This window comes from Pelmatolapia mariae, linkage group LG23, assembly GCF_036321145.2.
Source record: "Pelmatolapia mariae isolate MD_Pm_ZW linkage group LG23, Pm_UMD_F_2, whole genome shotgun sequence".
Taxonomy (NCBI): Eukaryota; Metazoa; Chordata; class Actinopteri; order Cichliformes; family Cichlidae; genus Pelmatolapia; species Pelmatolapia mariae.
In genome coordinates this window covers 42,775,725-42,800,337 of record NC_086246.1, presented here as the reverse complement: position 1 = coordinate 42,800,337, position 24,613 = coordinate 42,775,725, and the positions used below count along the sequence as shown (strand labels likewise).

Below are 24,613 nucleotides of genomic sequence, written 5' to 3'. Positions count from 1 at the left end.
AGACACAAGCTCCTCCCTCAACAAAATGTGATTGGTCATAGTTCTCAAAACAGGCCGCGCTATTCGCACGTCAATCACTAGAATTTCCTCGTGCAAACCTGAAACCAGCCCACGATGAAATCTGATTGGTAGTTTTACTTCTAAATTGACTTCCCAGTGTAATCGCGGTTTGGGTTCGCTTAAAGTCAACGCCGTTTGTTGGAAGTAGGAGACGGTGTATTTGGTAATGTGAATTATGTTTCGATTTTACCAAGGTAAGGACGACAGCACTTACATTTCCGGAATGTTTGCAGTGATGCTGCCCTAAATAGCACTCTTAATTGCCCCTTGGGGATAAATAAAGTCTTTCTGAACACTTACCTTCATTTACGTTACCCTGTCAAATTTAGTATGCTCTCTTTGTCATGTGACTCTAAATCTCAGTTTTTGTACAAGACGAACGAATGCATACGTAGCAACATTGTTGGGCCCAAAGTTGTTTTTTATATATCAGTAACATTATGGTGTTACTCACATGACTCTGTTTAAATGATTAGCTAAGCAACTATACCCCGTGTGAGTATAGAGAAGCTCACCAGGTTATTTAAACCACAGCACCCTACTCAATACAGCCATGATTAAATTTGTATTACTTAGTACTGGTGGAAATGGGTAAAACTGCCTACTGAGTTGTCCACTGCACAGTCGTGTATGTATTTCCTTTGCCTTCCAGTTACACTCTTTATGCATTGGCAGTCCTAGTCGGCACCAGTTTACAGTATATGGGCATTTAATAGTGGATTCAAGGTGGGTCACTGTGCATTTCATGTGTGTTTTCATTTTTATACTATTAAACTACATTTTAGAGGAGCATGTGCCCCCCCCCCCCCCCCCCCTTCCTAATTTAATTTATTTGGCAGGCACACTTAGAAATTTGTAGGAAATACCTCACATATTAAATATGATGCCTTATGCATTGGCCTGGATCAGTTTTAAATGAATTATTTTTAGTCATACGTTATTTTGAATAATTTTATGTATTAGTTCTGTACTAGTGAACAGCTACTATTTTTTCTAAGTCAGAACATTTTTGTAGAATTTGTGCAGTTGCAGTTGTTAGGATATAGAAAATTTAAGCTATTTAATTAATGCTCAGCAGTGACGTTAAATAAGTAGCAAAACAAATGTGTTTGCTTCATGGATAAGTGAGCCTTTGCTCCTTAAGCTGTGACCTGTTGAAAGGTATTTAAGTACAGATTATATACACCATTATTAGAGAAACTGTAGCACTGATATCTGCATTTTTACTAGTGGTAGTAAAGAAAACCTTGACCTTTGGCTTATAGGGATTTGTGTCCAATGAAATAACCAATAATAGGTGATCTTGTTATGAAGTTTGACTGCGTATATTGAATCTTTAGCCTAAACACATGTAGATAATATGTTACCTTTACCCACACTTGTGGGTCTACTAAATAGTGATATAAAAGATCAAACACGAGGCTGTAGGCAAAAAAGGTGTGTCAAACACTGACGTGTAAACTGGTATACAAAGGTGAACCTGACCTGTTTTTAACACCATGGGTGAGGACATATGTCTTTTTATTTCATGTGACAAATGGGAACACATTTATTTTTAACACTGTTTTGTTTTTTTTATGTTAAAGCAGTGAATTCCTTTTCTGCATAGTTTTATATGTTAAGAGTCAATGTTTTTTAGGGGTTTTCTTTGCCTCATGGCTTGTCGTCCTCATGCTCAAACAAATCTGACTGGGCAGAGCTCTGTTAGGAAGGCGGAGTTAAAAGTCTAGTCCAGGAAGTTCTATTACAGGTTGTTGCATTTGACACAGGCAAGGGGAAGTGTACGTAGCTTCAAAAGCAGCATAGTACAGCTCAAGCAACAAACTACTGAAGGATCTAAGATCATGAGTGCTGAAATAAGTGGGCAAACAGTGCCGACCGAGGAAGCGGCAGCTGCTGGTTCAGGTTCAGCTCCCATTAAAGGAGGGTGGAAAGTGAGTGGCAAACAAATTTGTACTAGAGATTTTGAGCCCAGATGCAATGCTATATGTCACATATGATAACTAACCTCTATTCTGTTTCTTACAGTGCCCATTGAGTGATGCCCATGTTCACAGAGAAGATGTGAGAAAAGTTTGGAAAGAGTGCCAAGAGGAGAGCTTCTGGTACAGAGGTAGTCTCTTTCAGACATTCAGTAAATGCTCTCACGTGTGTCAAAAATTTTCATTAACAATTTGTTGAAATGTCTCCCAGTGAGAGACAAGACTTGGAAATGTTCTTTGATGTGTAAGCAGGGTTTTTGTAGTAGAAGTAGGGGATAGGGGTCCTCAATCAAGCTTACTGTTGAGCGTTTATTCTTCACTGCGGAATTCAGTGTGTGGTCTTAAAAAGGGAGGGGGGGGGGCAGATCAGTAAGATGGTAAGTAACTCATAGTAAGATTTTATACTTTCGTCATTCTCTCAGTTGTGATTACAATGTGTTTATTTGATCATGATTATTTATATCTCTACTCAATTTGCATTGCTTTTAAAGAAATCATTTAAATACTATAACCACTCTGCCCTGCCTGATCAGAGCTTTTACTTAAGGTTAAGGTTGGGTGAAGCTTGGCTGGGAGTGTCCAGAGGTAAAAAAAGAGGTTCTAGATAAAAAAACCAAAACAAAACACCCCATCTGGAAAAAGTAGTAGAAGGAAAAAAACACATGAGGTTTAAAGATATATCAGTCATTTATGCACACCCACACATCTTTTATCCGACTGTCAGAAAAGAATTATCACAGCAAAAGCTTAAGAGTTGTATAAGCTACTGTGGGCAGCTTGCACTAAAGAAAATATTGTGGTCAGGCTTTTTTAGATTAAGAATTCCCAAACTAAGGATTATTGGTGTTTTATGTGGCAACACATCGTTGTCTTTAGTCTCCATCTTGGCCTGGCCTCTCACCACTGACCACACAGCTGCTGCTCATCTTCTCTCATGAAGCAGTTATGTAAACATGCAGTGGCAGCAATCACTTCTTTCTGTATCCGTCCTTTCCATCCCATTAGATCAGTGGTTCTTAACCTGGGTTCGATCGAACCCTAGGGGTTCGGTGAGTCGGTCTCAGGGGTTCGGCAGAGCCTCCGCCGTGACATGCACGGCTCATTTTGTGCACCAGTAAAAAAACATATCCATGTCTTGAATTTGAAAAAAATCATATTTTATTTTTCACTAAAGAGGGGTTCAGTGAATACGCATATGAAACCAGTGGGGTTCGGTACCTCCAACAAGGTTAAGAACCACTGCATTAGATGGACATGAGGTTGAGTTTCGGTATACGTCTCATTACTCCAAAGTTCATTTAGGTTGACCTATAGGCAAACAAAGCAAAATTAATGTCTTCTAGTGGATTCATTCATATGGGAAATATCGCCATTTAATCACAGACAGAAAAACTTATCTTTATGCATTATGTATTTGTTTTGAATGCTGGCTTTTTAAAATAACTTTACTCTGATTCTATTATAATATTTCCCCATACACTGTCCAGCAGTTTGTGGCTTTGATCAGCTTCAGAGCAACTTCTGTTTGACTTGATTTCTGTTTTTAGCGCTTCCATTGTCTCTGGGCAGCATGGCTGTCACCGGTGGTCTCATCTACCAAGGTAAAGCATTAACATTCAAACCCCATACTTTAAATTGCATGATATTGATCAAAGTAAAGCAGATGTTTCTATAGTTATCACTTTTTTTCCCTCCACATAGGTATTTGGAAATCATCAAAGCGATTTGGTCCCTTTCCGAAACTAGCAGGTTTGTGTCTTTCAGTATCTTGGATCTCAGTTTGTAAGTGGCAGCAGTGATTAATGAAATAATTGTTCTTCTTCAGTTGCGGGGATCCTTGGATTTGCAGTGGGGAAAGCATCCTATGTGGGCACTTGTCGGAGCAAATTCCAGGAGCTTGGCATTCAGGGTGGACCGGGGATTGGACCCTGGTCAAAGAGAGATCACCCTGGTCACAGACACAGGGAGGGCAGGTGCTGAATTTCTGTTTGTGTAATATTATCATGTTGTATGGTAATATTCACAGATTCTGGGAAGAGGAGTGTTGATAATCGGAAAAAGACTAACTTTGTGTTTTTCGTTGTATATTTGATTGTCCATTATTTTTATTTCATTTTACTTTATTTTTTTATATTCTCTGAGTAATTGCTCTTCTGTCTTGTTTATTGACCACCAGAGTTACACTGCAAGCATTCAAAAGTCATTCGGAATCAAATTACTTTATTAATCCCAGAGGAAATTGTGTCATTGTGCTGGTCCACCTTTAATAAATGACATAAAAACAATTATTTAAAAATGTTACAAATACTTATTTTTATCAGCCATTGTTAGTATTTTTTTCTCCTCTCTTTGGATGATCAATACCCTTACGCCTCAGCATGACACTTACCCAAACATTATCCTCACAGACCCTGCCACCATGTGTGTGAAGAATGTAAGAAAAATGCTCCAGCAGCACCAGCTGGACAGGCTTAAAGACTGTGAGGACGGATGTACGGTAACATTCAGTGTGCATCACTGTAAAAATAATGTATTCAGATTAGTGCAAATATAAACTATCTGAAAATATGAAAAACAATATTTATTTATTTTTTTTAAAGGACAACTTTGATATGTTACATAATTTGTGTCACTGTACATTGATGCACACCTATTTAAGTATTTCCTTTCCTTTTTCAGCCTCAGCACTGTTGGAGAGATTTTCTGCATGAATTCATCACCTTCTTGGTCTTTAATAAAACTTGTAAACACATGTCTCATTTTATCAAATAACCACTAGGGGGCGCTGCTATCCTTTCTATCAAAGAGCAAGAGCTTATAGAATTTCTAGTTTTTACAGGGAGGTGAATAAATGGGTAAAGCCATGTCTTTGGACATAATTATCAACAGCTAAAAAGTTATTGAATGTTAAGAATGAGAACTGAAAATAAATAAATAACAGCCCTATGACAATGGAGAAAAAAAAGGTTTTGCCAAACTTGAATCATCAGGCATGAGTACAGTAACGACCACATCCATAACAGCAGCAGTGATAGTCCTACCTTAGGTTGCTCAGTGAATATGCAATGCTTGGCTACCTTCAAAAACAACTGTAAGGTGTAAGGGGTTAATCTGTACATGACAAATTCCAGAATTTAATGTAAGGTGGAACAGGGAACATATCTTTGAGTTTTTAATATTTGGTACTTACCAGTCCAATAATAATAATAATGGCTTCACTTTGATTTCTTTTCCACATTTTGAGCATTAAGAAATCTGGTCTTAATTTTGGCAGTTTATAGCACAGAAGGTGCACTTTAGAGCTGAACAGACAGCCATAACATTTTAAAACCTGTGCTTTCGTGTGTCTATAAGTGAAAGCACTAACAAAGTTATATAACTGAAAAAAACACGATGTGGCTTTCTTACCCTATTGTGAATGAGAATTGGTCACTACTTGCAGTAATGTTAAGCTAAGTGTGATTTTACTTCAGATATGTGTAGAGGCATTTAAAAATATAACGTCTGATTTAAAAAGTTACCCAGACTGCTCACATCAGTGCAGGCCTCCACTAATCAGGTCTTGATGGTAAAATGGCCAGATGGAAGACATTCCTCAGTAATGAGCATGTGACAGTGAGCTGGGAGTTTGCCAAAAGGTACCTTAAGGACTCTCAGACCTTGAGCTTGAGAAGCAATATCATGTGGTGTGCAGACAAACAAATGAAGAAATATGAGGCACTCAGCATCACCCCCTTACAGTTAGTACAGTCAAACATGTGATGGTAGCATCAGCAATGTTTTACTGCAACAGGAATGGGAGAAACTGGAGGAATGATGGAAGCAAAAATTAAGCAATCCTGAGTGAAAACCCTTTTCAGAGTGCTTAAAGGCAGTTGTGAATGTTCTTATTTCAACAAATCATACTGCCAAGACAACACCAGAGTGTATTTGAAAAAATTATATGAAAGTCTTGGAGGGTCCTAGCCAGGGTCTGAACCTGAATCTGTTTTGGAAAGTTAGCAGCACTGCTCAGCTAACCTACAATTAAGGCAATAAATCATCATATTTGGGATGAAATGATGATATTTTTTTAGGAAGTAAATACTCCTTTTATGACGAAACGTGTTTTATATTTAATTTTGCCAAAATTAGATTTTTATAAGTGTCAAATAATACAAGGACTTCATGACTCTTTTGATGAAGACAGCTGGTCATTTTTGAAATGTGAAGTTTAATCAGTTTTATGAGTTCAGTTAGTGTTTATGAAAGGAGCTCATAACTACTGGCCTTTGGTTTTTCCACTTTCTTCATATAGTGATGCAAACAAAATCATTCCCAATTTTTGCAGTACCACAGTTAGTCTTATATTAAGTACTTTATATTGGTTTAATTGGTTTATTTACAGAGATAGAGTAGTCCCCTCCGCGTTATATTTATATATTTTTATGAGTAATAAATGATACCAGAACAGCTTTATCGGTAACTGATAGTCCAGTCAAAGTTGACCAAAGTGCTCCATAAGAGGCACGACACACACTGCAGGCATGCCCACACACCTCAACAAATATATCCAAAGGATCATTTAAAAAAAAAAAGAGACAATACAGCTGATTCCACATTTTAACATAATAATATATAATGTTTGTTTAGTCCGCAGAATGAAATAATACTTAACCCTTGTATCCGTTTGGAAGCTTTCCAACTGATATTTTTGTGATTACTCGATACTGCCGTCAGCAATGCTCAAATACCTGACATACTGCGTCTCTTCCGACTACCCGCCTATCCGCGCAAGGCCGGTGTACTCTCGTAAGACTGAAAAAGAAAGGAAAAAAAAGGTAGATTCGTGTGAACCTCCCGCAGAAGACGTCATCCAATCAACAGGTCGTTCTATCAAGATTGGCACTTTCCTTGTCCGGTAGAACGCAGAGTTCTGTGTAGGCGTACACCATCACAGCCAATCAGAACAAAGAAGGCGGGGCAAACAAGCTGCCGTCTGTTCTGGCAGTGGGGCTCTTCCAACACCGAAACCGACTGAGAAAAAAAAATCACACCACTACGCAAATCCTTCCAATGGAGAAGGGCCAGGATGTTGAAGCTTGTTCGGCGAATGAAAAGATCGTCTGCAAGCTAGCCACCTAGCTCAACTAAGAGGAGAAGAAACAAAAGTTGTGAGTAACGTCAGCTTAACGTATAGTGAGGTGAATGAGGGCACGGGAGGTTGCTATCGAATGTAGTTAACGTTGGCTTATGCCAAGTTCCGCGATTAACTTTGCCGTTGAGGTTAGCTCTCCAACTGTGGTACCAAAATCGGCTGCCGTAGCATGCTAAAAGAGGGAGTTTGGCTGCTGTGCTGGGGCGAGTTAATCGCCTGTCTACCTTGCAAGTTTAGCATCGATCAGATTCCTGTTGTCATTACTTTTATCGCTGCCAGCTCGTTAGCTTACATGTTGAACGTTAACTTGTAGTTGACAACTGGCTGCTGCTGTTGCTAGCTAGCCTTTTGCTTAGCAGTTTCCTTAGTGGAGTATTAACAGCAGGCTAGTTGCTAACTAAAGGCTACATTGAAGCTTATTCTCCTGTATGTTAGCCACATCAGGCTTTTTTTTATGTACATCTCTAGCATCATCTTTAGCATTGCTTTTCACGTTCATGTCGTGGGAAATAAATTGCTGTGAAACTTGTTTGGTATACTTACCCGCTGTGATCAAAGTAAACACGAGCACAGAGTTAACCAACAGTGTTTAATGTGCTATTTTCTTTTTAAATCTGGGACATTATTCAGCAAAATGAAGATGCATTATTTTATTACGTTATGACTATGAGTGGCTTAAAGGAAATAATCATATTCAAGCATGGTGCTTCTTGTGCATGGGCATAACAATGAGAGAACTTCGAGATTTGCATCTATCATTCCTGCGAGGACTTCATTCCCCTGTTCAGAGTGCATCAAGACCCACAATGAAGCATTTGTTCCTTTTCTGTTGAGACCCAAGCAGTGACACTTGGATACAGGCAGAAAGGAATCTGGTCAGTCTGCTGTCTGGCTGGAGGTGGAGATAGCCAAACTATATAAGAAGGAGAAGAAAAGCCAGTTTGTGTTCGCTCCTTTGCGCAAATAAATGAGGACAGTGGTCTGAAGAACAGGAACATTGTTATGCATATTTGCACAGATTGCAAAACATGCATTGCAGCATATATAGAATGTATGCTAAAAATCCATGCCTGTTCAAAATTTCCGCATTCTGTTATGTTTTACACATAGTCTGCGCACATGCTGCACAATAACAAGAGCAAAAATATAAACAACTGAAACGTGGAGTTGATGACACATTGTTTGTTGTGATAGTTGAACCCCGATGCATCATACTTCTATCACGGATCCTTGATCTTCCCACAATAAGATTTGTTTTAATATTTGGATACTAAGGTGTTTCTGCAGCAATAAAGACTTGGTCAGATATGGGAGGGAAACGGAAGTTTGTTGGGTTCAAACTATCTCATTAGTAGTGACTGAACTTTCACATTGGGAAAGACATTGGGAATTGTTCATGGTGCCATTCGGGGGGGTAATTTGTCTATAAAAAATACTTGGGCAGCTGTCAGTATACTTTGTGACCCATTTGAGAAACATGGTTGAAAATACAGCCCTATGGTAACTATGAAGGACAACCATCAGTACACTGAGAGTTTGCCAAAAGACACCTTAAGGTCTCTCAGACAGAAAAAAGCAAAACATAGATTGAACTATTTGGACACAAACCCCAAAGGCATGTATGGAGGGAACTTGGCAGTCAGAATCACCACATTACTTTCTATACAGTTGAACACGGTGGTGGCCACATCATGTTGTGGTGAATTCTGTGACAGCAATGGTAGACCCATCAGGACTGAAGGAAAGATGAATACAGAAAAATTAAGAGATCCTGAGTAAAAACCTTTTTCCAGAGTGCTGAAAGGCTGGACTAAAGGTTTATATACCAACAAAGTGTATTACCAAGAAAGTACAGGAATAGCTTTGGGAGAAGTATATGAAAGTACTGGAGTGGCAGTAGTAGTAGCAACTGACCACTACTGGATGGTCTTTTGTCTTGTTTACACTAAAAGCAGTTTGAGTAAGAGTGAATAATGTCTATTTACTCTTATTTAAACATTCAGTTGACTGTGAAACATTAAAAAAAAAAGGATCAGATTTTGACTGTTCTAAAAACTTTCCAGATGCACTGCATTGCTGGTTTTACACATGCACTGCTAGCCAAGTAATCTTTTCTAGACATCACCTGATAAAAAAAATAAATGTCCAGCCTAGCTAGATTGGACTTTATCTTGGCTTTAAATTGCCATCTTCCTGTTGCAAAGTGTGTGAGATGTCAGGTTGCCCTAGTCTGCTTGTTAAGTGATGTCATTTCAAGTGAGGTCATTGCTTGAGAGACGCACCAACAAAACATTTCATTCTCTACCTATACAAGTTTTTCTAAGCACTAAATTAGAGTATGTTGGCTCCATAGTGTAGTGATTTGCCTCACAAGTGAATGATCCCTGATTCACAGGTAGGGTGAAAGCACAAATCCCTTTTTTTTTGGGGGGGGGTAGCATCAAGAAGAGCATCAGCTGTAAAAATCTGTCAAATCACATTTAGCAAACCAACCTGCTTTGATGACCCCTTGTGAATAAGGGACCATCCAAAAGTTTCTTTACATAAGTCAGATTATGGTCTTTCAGCAATCGATGTCAACTACTTAGATAATTTGCTACTAACTTCTGATTCCACTAAATTCCATTTTTCATAGATGCCCTGACAGCTGCACTAGATTATTTTTAACTCTCAATGGGAACTCAAGGAGCATAAAGACATCACACTTAACAAGCGGATTGTCTGATGCATTTACCTCCAGTGAGTGGTCATCATATTCACTCCTACGTACTCTGTTCAGGCACCTTCACCTAACCCACATACAGTATTTCCACTGAACGCATCTAAAATAGACTACGTTCTGCTGTGTGTCAGAAAAGGCAGAAAATACCCCTGTCTAAATTCTCCTGAATTTGCTTAATCTTTAATTAAGAGTTTTGTGAGTTCAAGTGAAATTATACCAAAAATAGTGTCATCTAATGTCTTTGCTTCTACTGCAGTATAATGGCTGTTAAGTACTGCACTGCAGCTAAGGTGAACTTGTTATAAAGTGACACATCACTTACTTTAAGTGTTGTAAACACAAGCCTTTGTAGTGATGTACTGACACTGGCCTGCTAGACTGTGGGTCTTTGCAGCTGACTTACAGCTCTTCTGCCCCTGCCCCAAAATCTACCAGGATAAGCCTCTGATGGCAGTACAGATGTGTAGCAACTAGAGGGAATCCCCCTAGATTGCAGATCACCATCTCTCTGTGATTATCTGGGACATAATTCCAGTGAATTAGTGTGTTTGCTTTAATCTGGAAAGACGTTAATGGCATTAAAGAGTATGTGGATGAAAAACCAAGCTCTGTGAAATGCCCCCACAGTGGGCTCTCAGTAAGCTGCCCCCTGCAAGGATTAACTGTTAAATAAACATTTTAGCGGAGTGTATAAAAATCTTATACAGCATAAAACTTTTGATGTGTCTTATTGACCGAAGTCATTCATAGTTTTTGGGTTTGTTTGCTGTGTATTTGCTGTGCAGTAGTGGTCAGGTGCTACCATATTTGGGTGTTCTGTTTCAGCTTATTTTAATACTTGAAGCTTTTTTTCCCTTGGTTTATTATCTATACCCATCTCTCATGGCTGTCATGTTGGCACCTGGATATGGGCTTTAAATTGCACAAACATCTTGCTTAGCTAGGTTATTTCCTTAAGCACAAACTTTGATATCCTTTGACCTAGTAGTCGGTTGGTTTTATATTATCAGCTTCAATATCAAATTCAGACATGACTCCAAAGTTTATGTGATGTGTGCATAGCATATAATATACCACGTGTCATTTATTTGGTGCAGTAATGACGGGTAGACATCTTATCTAAACGTAGGTTGGATCCAGGTGTCTCTGTGTTTGTATTTGCACAAGGCTAAATCATTAACTGGACAAGTGAGGAAAGAAGATTCTAAGGAACAGACACAAATTTGGTTCAACTCCTTGCTGTTCAGTTAACCATTTCCCCTAGTGTGTGTGTGTGTGTGTGCTGAGATCTAGGCCAGTTGTGTTACGGCAAAAACAAATAATCATTATCAGTTGTTTGGGTCACTCTTATGAACATTGAAATTATTTACAATTATTTAAAAATGGAGTTAAAAATTGATGTATTAAACTGAAAAAAGAAGAAAGTTCACTTTGTAATTAATTATCCTTAAACTTTAATCATAAATCAACTGAAAAACTAAAGAAAGCAGTGTGAACTTTATGGTAAAGGAAAGAGATGTGCTGAAAGGTACAATGACAATTGGAATTGCACAACCCTACTACTAGGACTTGTCTTTGGTCACATTCTAATGCATTGAGCATTAACTCCAATGCAAATTAGATTTCCAGAGTGCTTAACATTGAACAGCACTGCTGTTTTCTTTCATTCTGTTGGTGGGAAAGTCACACACCACAACGAAGGCTTCCTGTGAAACCGTGAAGATAAGAATATTCATGAGTCTGTAACAAAAAAAAAAGTTGACAGATAGGTAGTTTTAATGTTGGTGATACCGGGTAAGGAACATTAGAAGACACTGGGAGGATTTGTTATAGTAAGTTGTTTGTTTGTTTTCATTTATAACTGCTAGTAGTTGTGTAGCTGTTTTGAAATTAGCAGTCTGTCACCATTTGTCGCACTTTCATGAAGTTAACTTCCAAAAGCCTCTTCTTTTTATTGTGCTTTATGATAAATGCATAGTATTACATACTCTGAGTTAGGGATACATTTTTATTGATTGTGTTGGAAGACTTGGCATAATGTAGTGCACAATGTGGACTGAGTCTAGCTAGAAATAACCTATAATTGAGCCCTGCTGAGCAAGATTATCCTTGGCTTTGGGAAAGAGGGTTTGGAGCATAATTGATGTTTGGGTCTGCCTTTGCCAAAGAAACCACCCTGTCTTTGCCCTCAAGTCGGCCTCAGCTAAGTTCTTAGCATTTCCTCTGTGTTTAGATCGGTTGACTCTACTTTAATGCCTCATATTTTCTGCCTATGAATGTAATCCAATGCGAGATTAAGATAAGAGGAATATCTACTGAATCTTTCAAAAAAGGTGTGTGTTTGCACACTTCTCTCTCCATTTGGAAGAAACCAGTAAATTTTTGTTTAAGAGGTAGTGATTACAACAGGCCAGGCCTGTCATTTACTGTTGGACAGGGCTTGATATAGGCTTTCCTCTTTTGTCTATTTTGCTGTAGACACTGCCTCTTTCTGACTGTAAACAGTTTTAAACTACAAACCTTTTTTAATACTTATCTTTAAAAAAAAAAAAAAAGCATTGAATTACACTTTCTTAGTTTGTTTTCTAAATTCTAATGCTGATTGTGTAAGAACACTCTGCTTTAGTTTTGCAGCCTGTGGGTAGTGGACATGTGACAGGACAGTCTTGTCTTTGTCAGGGTTATCTCCTATTTCCTGTATCAGCCTCCTATTTGCAGCATCCTTCCCATACCAGAAAGAGCAGGATGATTTTAATATATGAAGCCAGGTTAACCATTGATCAGATCAGTTGGCTACTGCTGACCTTTAGCTCTTTGCTCTTTGCACAAGTTGCAGCAATGTCAAAACGTGCAATGTTTAAACGCTTAAATATACTCGGACTTGGTAAAGCACCTGCTTGTTAGAAGTATTACTGAGATATGTTTAAGCACCGCCAGAGAAAATACTTAGATTCAAGTGCTTAAACACAGAGCAGGAGATTTTGTTACTTGGGTTGATTTCTGCTGCAGCGTTTTTGAGGTGCTCTGCGTTTGGCTTACTCTACTTCTGCGGTCACATGTTTTTTTGTGTGTTTTGGAGTCGCTGAGATGGAACAGGAAGTCAGATATATTATTCACAGGTCTTTCAGTGTGAAAAGTGAGTGATGTTGCCTGACTTTTTTTTTTTTTGAAATTTTCAAGCTGTGTTTGTGGTGGGTGGGAAAAGGTTGGTAATGGTATGTCGCCATGACGTGACTTTATGGCTGTCATTGGTTTTGTTTTGCTTTGACTTGCTATGTCCGCTGACTTGTTCTCACCATTCGTCCGCAATGTTAAGAGTGGAAGTTCTCACAACTCGGCTTCTCTGTCTGGGTGCTGTGTGACTAAGTGGTTTGTTCTTCCTTCCTTTGTTGAACTACAGTTTGATAATAGTTTGAAGTTCCTAGTCTCAGTACTTACTTTCAGTATTCGTTTCTATTAGATTGGATTATATTTACCAAGCCTTCGTTTTATTTTTACTTTAAAATGACTGCTGCTGTCTCCTCTGAGCCAGACAGTAACAATGAATGTGTGACTGGATATGAGATTACTTGACTATAAAAGGAGCCCCTTTCAGCTGCTACAGTGATAGAAGGAAAGTACAGTTTTGGAGGCTTTGAATGCTTATGTAACTGCCTCTTGGATGTAGTGGGTAATCTTCAGATTATTTCTCTGCTCAGGAGGAGGTTTTAATCCTGTCCCAACACAGAGCAAATCAGGCTGAAGCCAACAGTAGGCTGACCCATCACTTTGAAACTGTGACTGGACAGTTCAGCAGCACTCTGTCTTTAACGCATTATGATTATACAGGATGTGTTGGAGAAAGTGATTTTAAAAATTGTATAATCGAATTTCAGACATGTAATTACTTCTGTGTGATTGATTTGGTTTGTCACTTACATGAACGTTTAGTGAGAAGTGAGGTCTGGCCAAGTTTGAAAGGGATTAACTGGGGCCAGGAATTTTTGGAAGGATTATTTACGTTTCAGAATTTGGCCAAACTGAATATTTCATGTCATCACTTCACAAGTGCATATTAAATTGAAGTAAAAAGAATTTGGAGGCATAATCTTGATGTTCTCAAGAAAAAGCAAAACATATCATTATCCAAGTATCCAGGGACTCGCTTCATGTGGAGTGGAGAGAATTTTCTGAATTGATGGAGACGTGCAGCCAAAGTCCTGCTAGAAGTAAATCTCACGACTTGGTAGACTACCTTGAATGATCCTGGGTGGATATTCTAAGGCTTTTCTCTGAGTGAATGTGAAGAGATTCATAATTTTAATTTCAGTGTATAGAGATGTACCATTTAAAAAAACAAAACAAAATGTACCTACCTATTTTCATGGCCTAAAATGACTAGATGTCTGTCAGCACATATCTGAAATGGCCATGAAGCTCTTCTGTGCATCACCGCAACAATATGATTATGGCTCATATCCTTCCTGCTGATTGGCGCCTCAGAATCGGGGGTGGAGGGGTGTGAGAAAATGCCTGTTTTAGACATTTTTATACCATATCTTTAAAAATACTGACACTATTATTGAAAGATAAGGTTTCAAGCTTTAAGATTGTACTAGTGAAGTTATACATGTGTGAATGTTTTTCCAACTCTCAAAAATTAAGTGCATCTACACCAATGTTAATTTAAACCCATAATGAATGTTCTTTCTTTAATATACTGTTGATATGTTAGTGCTCATATTAAACATGGGAGGTCAGCATATGTACAAGGTTTTTCTGCAAGCTAGCAGCCAGGGTTTTTCCTGCATTGAGGAATCTTTGGAATCTGTCTGAAGAGGTTTTTAGCCACAGCTAAAGAAAAATCAGCAGCACTGTAAAAAAAAAAAAAAAATTTGTTTTGTTGCCAAATGTTTCACTTACTCAGTTGTGGTAGTTGTCTTTTCAGCAGATGATCAGGAATGCCAAGAGTTTACAATGATTTCTGTCAAGCAAGGTAACACGGACCTATAACCTTTTATGCTTGGCATTCTAATACCCTTATGAGCTAACATGTCTAATACTGTCATCCCAGACAAAGTAGCTCAATCATCTGTTGTTCAAACCTTTGGTTTGTAAGGGGCAGCCAACCAGAAGAAAGCTTACTTAAAGGAAGAGGGGCTTGAAGCGGGAGGAGCTGAAATTACTTCTTTTTTTTCTTTTTTTTAGATATGGGACTGTACAAAGCCCCAGCATGACATAAATAAGGACTATTTGTAACTGGGAATCATTCAAAGTGATTAGGCCAGGAATTAAAATATGACGCAGGAAATGAGCACAGTAGATTCACTTTAAGATTAAAGAGTGTATTTTCTCCATTCCTCTGGTTGTTTATGCTGTTTTCATATCAATTTTCTACTTTGTAGTTGTTAAAGGGATGATTTCTGTGCACTCCATTTCAGATTCCTGTGCAGCAGATTTGTGGGCCCTCCTGTCACTTTCCTGTTCCAGCCCCTGCTCTATGGCCTTAAGGTAGTATGCATGGGTTAAGGGGGTTGTGTTCCACTGTGTACTGTGGTTTAGGTTTTAGAGCAAATGCAAGCTAAATACTGTGGGAATGAGGAGGGTGTTGGATTAATTGCTGTGTTTGTTTTGCAAAGTTCTAAAAGTAGTACAATGGAGTATTTAGTATTTTCTGGCTGGCATTTTCTTTTCTTGTTTGACTTGGTTAACTTCATCTGTGTTTGTCTGTACTGTAGTCCTAAGGCAGTGTTTCCCAAACTTTTTTTGCTAGGCCCCCCTTTGTTTTACAACAAAAATCTTGTAATCTCCTACCTTGGCTCTTGTGCGGGTGAAGCCAAAGGGAAGATATGCTTCACCATATTTTCTAGTCATTGGCTTAGAATAAAGTTGGTTTGAAAACATATTTGGCGATGCTTCATCTCCTGCATTGCGTTTGTGTGGAAGCCCCAGTGTCCAAGCATTCTTTTTTTTTTTTTTCCCCCATACTGCGCCCCCCCTGCAATGGCTCTCTCTCTCTCTCTCTCTCTCTCTCTCTCCCCCCCCCCCTCCAGGGGGCGGGCCCCACACTTTGGGAACCTCTGTCCTAAGGTGAAACTTTATTCTTATCTGCTCTCACACAGGCTTTACAGTTAGACTAACAGTTTCAAGTAATTGTGTCATATAGATGTGTCATTTTACAATTGCAAAGGTGTAAGACTGCTTTGACTCATATTACCGTCACAGCGCTGCAAGAGTTTCCTCTTTTAAGCTTTAAAGAAAAATGAAGAAATAAATGACCAAGCTAGAAACACTTCTGTGAAAATCAAAAATGAGCTGACCCACAGAATATAACTTTGAGTTCACACGCTTGCATGTCACAACTGAGTACTAACATCGAATCAATGACCCCCTTAGCTGTCTAAAGTTGATTTTATTCTAGTGGAAGCTGTATCAGGTATTTGTCAGGGCATTTTTAAATCAGACATAGCTGTTGTGTTTCAAGCCTAAATGTAAAGTGCATGTTTAGAAAGCAAACATCATAAGACAGTAATTGATAAAGTATTTGATAAAGTAATTGTTATGTTTGACAGTGCCAAACATAATAAAAAAAATGGATTCAACTAAAAAAGTTTAAAAAAAATCTCCAGTTACACCGAAGCCCACCTACTGTTCTGTTTTTTGTTTGAATGGTTCAAAATATGTTGAGTGTCAGTGTTATGGCTGATTCCATAACACTGTTCCACAGTTTGTGTGAGGCAGTGTTGGCAAATTCTGCCACTTAGGTCTCAAAATGACTCTCAGTAGCAGCTATGGTGTTAATATTTAAGGGGCGAAAAAAGTTTTAATCAAGTGTTGAAATTATTCTTTCAGCAATGAGCTGTAAATGTCGTGAAGTTGGGTTATGCCGGCATGTGTCACATGACTGCTTAAATATGTGGTTGTGCATATTGTTTTGGTCTCCGGGAGATATGTGTCATCTCACACTTGGTCTGGACACAAAAAAAGAAAGAAAGGAGGTTAATTTTGACACTGGGTCTGGTTAGGTCACATTCTCACATTCTTCAGCAGTGACAACCAGGCTCTCTGTGGGTTGCCTTTCAACAGCCATTCAGCACTGGGCTGAACCAGCTTGATCTCTCTCTGTATGAATGTCTGAATGTTCAGCACTTCGTTTGTGTTTACCAATGAAAAACACAGCCTTAAAATTTAACTTGTGTACACCCATAACAGGAAATTAAAAATAGATCCATGGCATACATTAAATTTGATTCAGTTATGTAAATATAAAAACAAATAGGGCCATAAGAAATTGCATACAAAAAGAAATACTGATATTTATTTTCAAACGTATTAACTGTATTGGTTTCGTAATTGAGAGATTTAGAGTTATCATCTGAATAGCCAGAGTTTATAGGGACTAACTTGGGAGAGCAAGCCGTTAGTAAGCAAAAATTAAGATGAAGTTGCAACCAAGCAATATTTTAGACACTTTTCCAAAAACACTATTTTTATGGCTGAATCATTTCAGGTTACACTTGAGAGCCTTGCATAAGAAGGCAGAGTTATAGCTTGATGATGTGGTGGATGTTTGTACCATTAGGGGGCAGTGTAACATTGTTTTCATGTTCACCTTACTTGACATGGAAGTGCAAGCTGTTTACTCACATCCAGAGGTGGAGCAGTAGTCTCATGCATGCACAAAGCAACCACAGTGACTCTAGTAGGTTTAATGCTGACAGCCCCCTTAGCTGACTGCAGAACAGACCCTGGCTTCTGGTCCCTGGCCCAGTAGTTTTCCTGTTTTCTTCTGCTTGAAAGCAGAACAAGGCAGAGATGGGTGGGACCCAGAATGGCCTAGGAACGCTGTACATTGTTCTCAGAGTTTCCTCTTCCACATTCCTGGGCTGATTGGGATCTGGGCCTCCTGTGCAGGGGTATTGTTCTAACTCACCAGCACCACAGACCTGGCCCCAGCTAACCACAGCTGCCTCCACTGACCATTGTGGTGCCCAGGCCTAATGATGGCTATCTTTGCCTTATCCATTTCTCCCTTTCTCTGACTAACTCCTCTCTGCATCTTTGCCTGGCAATAGTCCTGAAACAACATCCGTCTTTGCAACTTAAAACAGTCCTTTTCTCTTGTGCTTACATTTGGGATTATATTTTTCAATAATTTGTCAAGTTTTGTATCTAGATTTCAAATTATTCCTTTTGGAAATTTTTACCAGCCTAATGAATTACAGCATGCCATAACTAAGGCAATCAGTTTGGCAAGTAAGATGAGAGGTCAGATGGGCACACTTTGACATATTTAGCTACCTCACTATTATATAATTTCTTAAAGACTCAAAGGACTATGTACACTAGAACTACAAATTAGTTCCTGTGCCTTAGCAGACATCTGTGGTCTCTAGTGGAAATGGCAACTTAAAAGGCCTGCTGCACTTTATATGCAATGGAAGCAAAATGGTTTGAAGTTTCTGAACTAACATTTCAATTCCTGGTGTTCTTTTTAAGTGAGGACAAAACATTTTTGTGTCAGTTGCTTTTTCTGGATTGTGAAGGTTTACACTTCGATAGATTTAACAGTAAATTAATTCAATTTTATGACTTTTTATATATGAAAATGTTGATGCCAGTGTAGAAATTGAGTGATTAAAAAAAATTAATTAATTGATGTTTTGGTAGTGTAGTTTTGGGCATAAGTGTTAATTAGCTACAGTCCCACTTTAACAAGTGTTCTGCTTGCTTGTCAAGTAGTCATATTGTAAACTTCTAAAGCTTGGGGTATCTACTAATTTTAGATCAAGTGCTAAAAACAGCAGAGTGTGATCATAAGTTGGCCAAACCAGAGAAACTGTTGCATAATAAGATGTAAAAATGCCCGTAAATGTTCCACTTATTTAATATCAATACATAGGGCCATATTGATGGGCCGTCTTAGACCCTTTAGTGTGTCTGGCGTTTCCTACCAGTACAATTTTTACATTCCTACTATATAGAGCCAGCTACCTTATTTGTATATCAGGTTTTTGTTTTTTTTAATATACCATATGCAGCCTATGCAAGAACACATTCAAGCATGTTTACGTACATGCATACCTCCATGCATTGCTTTTTCAGTTATATTTACAGAAAGCACAGAGGAGAGAAACAGGAAGAGGATGATGTCTTTTAGTTTTACTTCCTATCTCTGCCTTTTGACATAGTTTATACACTACAACAATTACATCATCTTGCTGTTGACATTTTCGCACACTGCAGTAGAGGGTGTAAACACTCCCTAACCACACTTACTGGTCTTACAGAGTGCATGTTTCCTTATAATCATTAGCCTAACAAAGAAAAAATCTTTAAAGGGCACGGTTAATTTTTGAGTAGGTTCGCCATTCGTGTTTCATAACTATCAATGTGGACTAATTTAGCAAAAACTTGGTTTTGATGTCAGCTTGGAGTAGCTCCCTCTTCTGTATTGTACAGGGTTCTAGCAAACCTCGTTTGACTCGCTGGAAAATAATGGACTGAAGTTTTACATCAGGAGGAAGATGAGAACCCCGAAACTCATCCAAGTGTGAGTGTCAGGCCCAGAAAACAGGGAGATTTGCATGTTTTCCCTGTGCCTACCTGTATGTTAGGTGTGAAAGTGAGTGTGGATGGTTGTCTGTCTCTCTGTGTTAACCCTGTGATGCACCAGCAATGCTGCAGGTGTACCCTGCTTCTCGTCCTGACAACAGTTGATAGGCTCCAGCCCCCAACGACCCTGAATTGGATAAGTTGTTAAGAAGATGGATGAATGAGCTTTTAAAGATGTAAAGCAAGGTTTTAAATCCTGTTGAGTACTTTAGTGCCATAAACCTCTTTATATTAGAGTTGCTTAATTCATTATTAATGTTAAAGTGCTTATTGGAGTCTTCATTAGAACAGTCCCTTTATCATGCTGCTTACTGATTGATGAAACAGCATATAATGTTCATCTTAAGTGTTTTAATATTTTTTTGCACATTAGTGCTGTGGCCATCACTGGAATTTGTGAATGCTTCCAGCTCTCTGTTGCTGTAGAGCACACACTGCATTTGTAAATTGATGATTTCTTTAGGCAGTGAGCTTTTGAGAGTCAGCACAGCATAAGACAGCCTTACTCTGCAGCAAGGGATATTTGGAAGGGTTTGAGTTCACTGCAGGTACAAACTGTGCAGCCAAGCAGAGCACAGCAGTCCGTCATCACCCTGTTTCACAGACACCAGCACAGTTGAACAGAAGTGAAAGCAAGGGGAGGGGTGCTCTTGTTGTTTAAGCAAGTTAGCAAGAAAGCAAATGAGCATTTATGCTTGTGCATGAATACTAACAAGTGACACTATTTCGACTTCGATAAGCGCTATCAGTAAATGCAGGCGGGCGAGTGAAGCCCGCTCTATGGCGCTTCCTTACTTGTTTTAGTCCCTGTCAATCTTCTTCCTTCTCTTGTGGTGTTTCTCCTGTGAGTAACACAGGCCAGCAGGGTGTGGCTGGTGTCGTCGCTGTTATGATTGGCTAGAGGCCCAAGCTTGTGTTATCTCTTGTGGAACATGTTCTAGTCCCACCCCAGATAGTGCCTGGCACTCAAATATAGCCCTGCCTACTTGCAATTACATCACAGCCTATGAAAAGATCCATGTCTTTTTGCTTTCTCTTTACACTGTCAACAGACAGGTAATGTGCAGTGTAGAAGGTTTTTCACTCTGTCAGGCTAACTAGCTACAGTTGGAGCTCTCTATATAGCTTTAGAGAGCCCGACAGAGAGTTTCTCTGTTGCTCTGTAAGGGCCCACAGCTTAAGAACTTGACAGTGAGTGCACGTCTGACGGCTACATGTACGTTGCAGCTCGCTATAAAGACTCTACCTACTCCTCTGTAAATGGGGCACGTGAAACAGGCAGGTAATTTGTGTCAGAATGGCGTGGCACAGGCTACTGGACTATGCACCAGAGTAAAAGACCTAAAGTCTCATCGAACATGGATTTTCTAAAGAGCCTGGTTCCAGCTGTGATCTCAGGTGAGGGATCTGCTGAACATGGGGGAACTGAACCCAGGGAGCCAGGCCCACGGCTTCTCCGGGTGAAAAGACTGGGCCTGCTAACCATGGGACAGACCATTGAAGAAGATCTGGTAGATCCGGTTACGAAGCAAGATGCTGGGATAGGCTCCTCCAGACATGCTCGCAGTAACCATACCCGCCTTAAAGGTACAACTGTCCCAAATACACAATTCAAACATATATATATTATAAATTTTACATTGCTTTTTTTATGTGCTTCCTATAGATTACAATTTTGGTTAATCTCTGTTAACATATTTCCAAAAACTGGCTTAATACCCTCCTGCTTTATGCACACATGCTTACATACACCATGTATGAAAAAATAAGACTGGGTTATCTGTGTTTTCTGTTCACTGTGGAGGGCGGTAAAATGCTGTGGTCGCCACTCTCAATCCATGCTCAATTGAGAGTGTGGCATAGGGGCATATGTGCTGACAAATGAATTGTATTTCCATTGTGATTTCAATCTGAACATATACAATACACAAAATACCACTGTAGGTATGCAAAAATTTGACATTGCGATAAAAGCTTTATTCCTTATTCATATTCTTCTTTATTTATTGGGCATAGGCTATTAAATGTTTAAAGTGCAAACAGTGGTAAGACACATTTTTCTCACATTGTGCAATAAATAAATAAATCCTAATCCAATTAATTGTGTAGAAAAAAGAGATTTAATTGCTTTAGATGCCTGTCCTGGATGTGTTATACCGTATAGTATATATTGAGTAAGTTTATCTACACAGGATTCCTAATATTTTATGATTCGTAGCAGTCAGTTCACTTACTGTTAACAGAGTGGAAGATTTTTCCAGTGTAGAGGAATTTTTGGCACCCATCCAATCTTTTAGTCAAAGGAAAATCATTTTCATAAAATTATTTTTCTCAAAAATTTCTTTAAAATTTGTTTAGGAATACCAGTAACGTGTTAGTAGTAGTAGTTTTAATTTACTATGTGCAAGACTGTCTTCCTGATGGCTAGTTACCCACTCACTGTGAGCCAGAAAACCACTGAAAGTGAAGTCAGAAAAAGGTGTGACCTCTGTTTGCACCAGGTCATCGAATGTCATACTGAATTTGGAATTGGTGCAGTGATGTCATTGTGTGCATTACGGGTTTTTCGCCTAGTTGGCCAAATCCATTGTCAAAATGTGATCTCACATCAGTATTAAACAGAAGCAGCTACACAGAACTGAGGTAGTGTAGGTGGAGCCCTCTTAACTGTGCAATGCGACAGCACATTGCAGTAGCATAAGAAAGCCAAGTTTAGGCTGGACTGTAGTCTGTCAGACTGCTATTTAAACAATTCACGAATATTACCAAACCACTTTTAGCTTACAAAGGCAATGCTTGCTGTGATGTGCCCACACAGACTATATTTAAGAACTGCATACAGTGTAAATTTCCAAGCCCAATTTAGAACATTATTTTGGTTTTCATGTTTTCATGGTCTGCATTCTTAATGCATTATTCACATTCACTGCTGCCATTAACCTAGTTGTCAAAAGTTTAAAATACAGCAACAAAATTATTTGTCTTTTGTGACCGAGCCAGTCAAAATGATAACAGCGTTTGCAAAGAAAAGTGTTAAAGGTTACTCTGTCCGCTTGATGTGTTTACTGTCAATAGAACCTTTTCTTGTAACCCCTTTTAGTGTTTGTGGATTAGTGGATTGTGGATTTCTGTCCTACCTAGGTGGTTTAGTTCAGCATCACGAAATATGTGTCAAATACTTTTTACTTTCTTCCTTGATTTTTCTTTCCTTTTTTAAGATACTGCTACTTATATACACAATGGTGGATTGTTGAAAAAGAGTGTTTTATTTATTTAGTCTCTTTTATCTGTGTACCTGCCTTTCCATAGAAAGCCCACTATCATGACTTTTTTGGGTGTCTTGTCACCATTTGATCTAGCAATCTGACATCTTACTGGATGATAAAAAGCATACTTGTTGTTTCTGGCTGGAGCTTTTGTGATCTTAAGCATTTTCAGACAACATAAAAGGAAAGCTGCGATGCAGGTTATGTCTGTTTAACAGTGCTGAGTTCTTTTACTTGGCAGGTATGCTGTAGGCAAGGTGTGATCAAAAATCTCTGAGGACAGATACATAAAAGTCAAAGGTCTTATTTGATTAAATTTTTGGCCAGCTCTTATTCACGGTCAACATCTCCAGTCGCTTCCAGTCTGGAAGTTTGACATTGTAAAACATCCATCGCGTTGTGCACCTTGAAGTCATTCCAGACAGCGTGAGACGGCGTGGAGCTCTATGGAGCATTAAGTTCAAAGGATACAAAAGGTGGTGCGTACCAGCTGCTATCATGTCTGCTCTGAAGCAAATAAAAATCTTTTGCCACATTAACTCAATAATCGTTCACCGCCTGGACACATCCAAAGCCTAAGTTTTCCTGACAGTGTCATGCCTCTGTAGTAGGTCATATATTGTGCCTGTGACAGTAGTTAAAGGTTTACGTACATATTATTTTTCATGTAGGTCAGCCAGTTTACACTGGTAAACTTCTTTTCTTTTTCTTTTTTCCCTCCACTGCTACCTGTCAGAGCATGCTTGCTCCCTATTTGCTCATGGCTAAAATATGACTCAGCCTTCCCTTCTGCTTCACTCGCTTGGCTTCTTAGTCTTTAGGAATAGCATTATTCAACCGGTTAAACTAACCCACAATAACAAAGTGATATTCTTCATTTTGGTTTGGTGAAGTGTGAAGATAATCTAAAGTTTTGCTAGCTTGGCTCATGAAACTCTTGTTGTGTCTGTGTGCATGTGCTTGGCTCAGACTGCAGGCTATAGGCTGATGTTCATTTTGAAAGACAGTTTCTGTTGACTGGGCAAATTGTTTTCAAACATTTCCTTCTTTCTTCCCTATTAGGAAACATCCATCATATTAAAAAAGTCTCCTTTTTGAACCATGCTGGTGATGGCAGGGGTCACAATGGTGAGTTATGCATTACAAGAAGTAGCGTGATTGCTACATTAAGATGAGGTCAGAGGAGCTCTAATTGAGTTTTAACTCCGTGTGGAGTGACACTTCCCTTGTTGAAGAACCTGAATAGTCTGTGGCTTTTAAGGCGGTGCTGTTCTTTTCATTTTGTCGTTTGTCATCTTTTGCAGGCTTAGACAATATTCAGCTGCTTGATGCACAGTTCAGTTTTCAGGATACGTTTGATTAGGACTGTATTTGGTTAATGGGTGCAGCGGGTTTGTGATTAGGGAGTGTTTGGAGCATGTGACAAAATGGTGCACTGATGGGTTGTGCTTCTGTAATAAAAGATCCTTGTGAAATTTCTGTCTAAACACTCCACAGGGTGTGTATCCAGACAGGATGGATGAACTTATTCATGGAGTTTCTTAAGTAGTCGTTAGTCAATTATAGTGAAACAAACTCCATAATGGTGCGCAGTGCAGCCTGCATTTAGTGGGAATATGGTGTCATATCGACGAATGCTGTGAATCATTGTTCATACTCATTCTCCAGCCAGCTGTTCCATAGTGAATAAACTTGAAGACATTTGGTTCTATGAGTAATAAACTGACCTTTTAAAACCTGTGTTAAGAGGTGTTTTTATTCAGATTTTCCTCATGTTCTGCTCATCATTCCACGGGGTCCTTTGCTTCTGACCTAAGAAATACTCTTTTTTTCCAATTAGACTGTCTTAATT

General features: G+C 38.9%; 2 protein-coding genes across 13 annotated transcripts in view; both read left to right on the top strand.

Moving 5' to 3' along the window:
- The first annotated feature begins 1,811 nt into the window (after positions 1-1,811).
- ociad2 (OCIA domain containing 2) lies at positions 1,812-4,969 on the top strand. Of its 2 annotated transcripts, none has more exons than XM_063467046.1 (7): positions 1,812-1,994; positions 2,089-2,173; positions 3,590-3,643; positions 3,744-3,791; positions 3,868-4,015; positions 4,451-4,539; positions 4,722-4,969. In XM_063467046.1, exons 1-6 carry the CDS (start codon positions 1,905-1,907, stop codon positions 4,515-4,517), a joined length of 492 nt encoding a protein of 163 aa, XP_063323116.1. In that variant the 5' UTR covers positions 1,812-1,904; the 3' UTR covers positions 4,518-4,539; positions 4,722-4,969. The 2 variants fall into 2 exon arrangements, with proteins under 2 accessions (XP_063323116.1, XP_063323115.1); XM_063467045.1 differs by having other exon boundaries at positions 1,813-1,994; positions 4,451-4,534; positions 4,722-4,968.
- A 2,074-nt stretch (positions 4,970-7,043) lies between these two features.
- The window catches only part of fryl (furry homolog, like), a 71,706-nt gene continuing 54,136 nt past the window's right edge, over positions 7,044-24,613 (top strand). For 6 of the 11 annotated variants that reach the window (XM_063465906.1, XM_063465898.1, XM_063465896.1 and 3 more), the window contains exons 1-2: positions 20,525-21,082; positions 23,824-23,889. In XM_063465906.1, the coding sequence (XP_063321976.1) occupies positions 20,818-21,082; positions 23,824-23,889 (331 nt within the window). In that variant the 5' untranslated portion in view covers positions 20,525-20,817. Of the gene's footprint in view, positions 7,196-15,321; positions 15,392-20,520; positions 21,083-23,823; positions 23,890-24,613 lie in introns of those variants that run through there. The other 5 variants (XM_063465900.1, XM_063465899.1, XM_063465903.1 and 2 more) reach the window with 4 other exon arrangements.

Coding starts and splice junctions, on each gene's coding strand:
- ociad2 (XM_063467046.1), top strand. CDS start 1,905: ATGAGTGCTGAAATAAGTGGGCAAACAGTGCCGACCGAGGAAGCGGCA. Junction 2,174..3,589: donor GGAGAGCTTCTGGTACAGAG/GTAGTCTCTTTC, acceptor TTCTGTTTTTAG/CGCTTCCATTGTCTCTGGGC. Junction 4,016..4,450: donor CACAGACACAGGGAGGGCAG/GTGCTGAATTTC, acceptor TTATCCTCACAG/ACCCTGCCACCATGTGTGTG.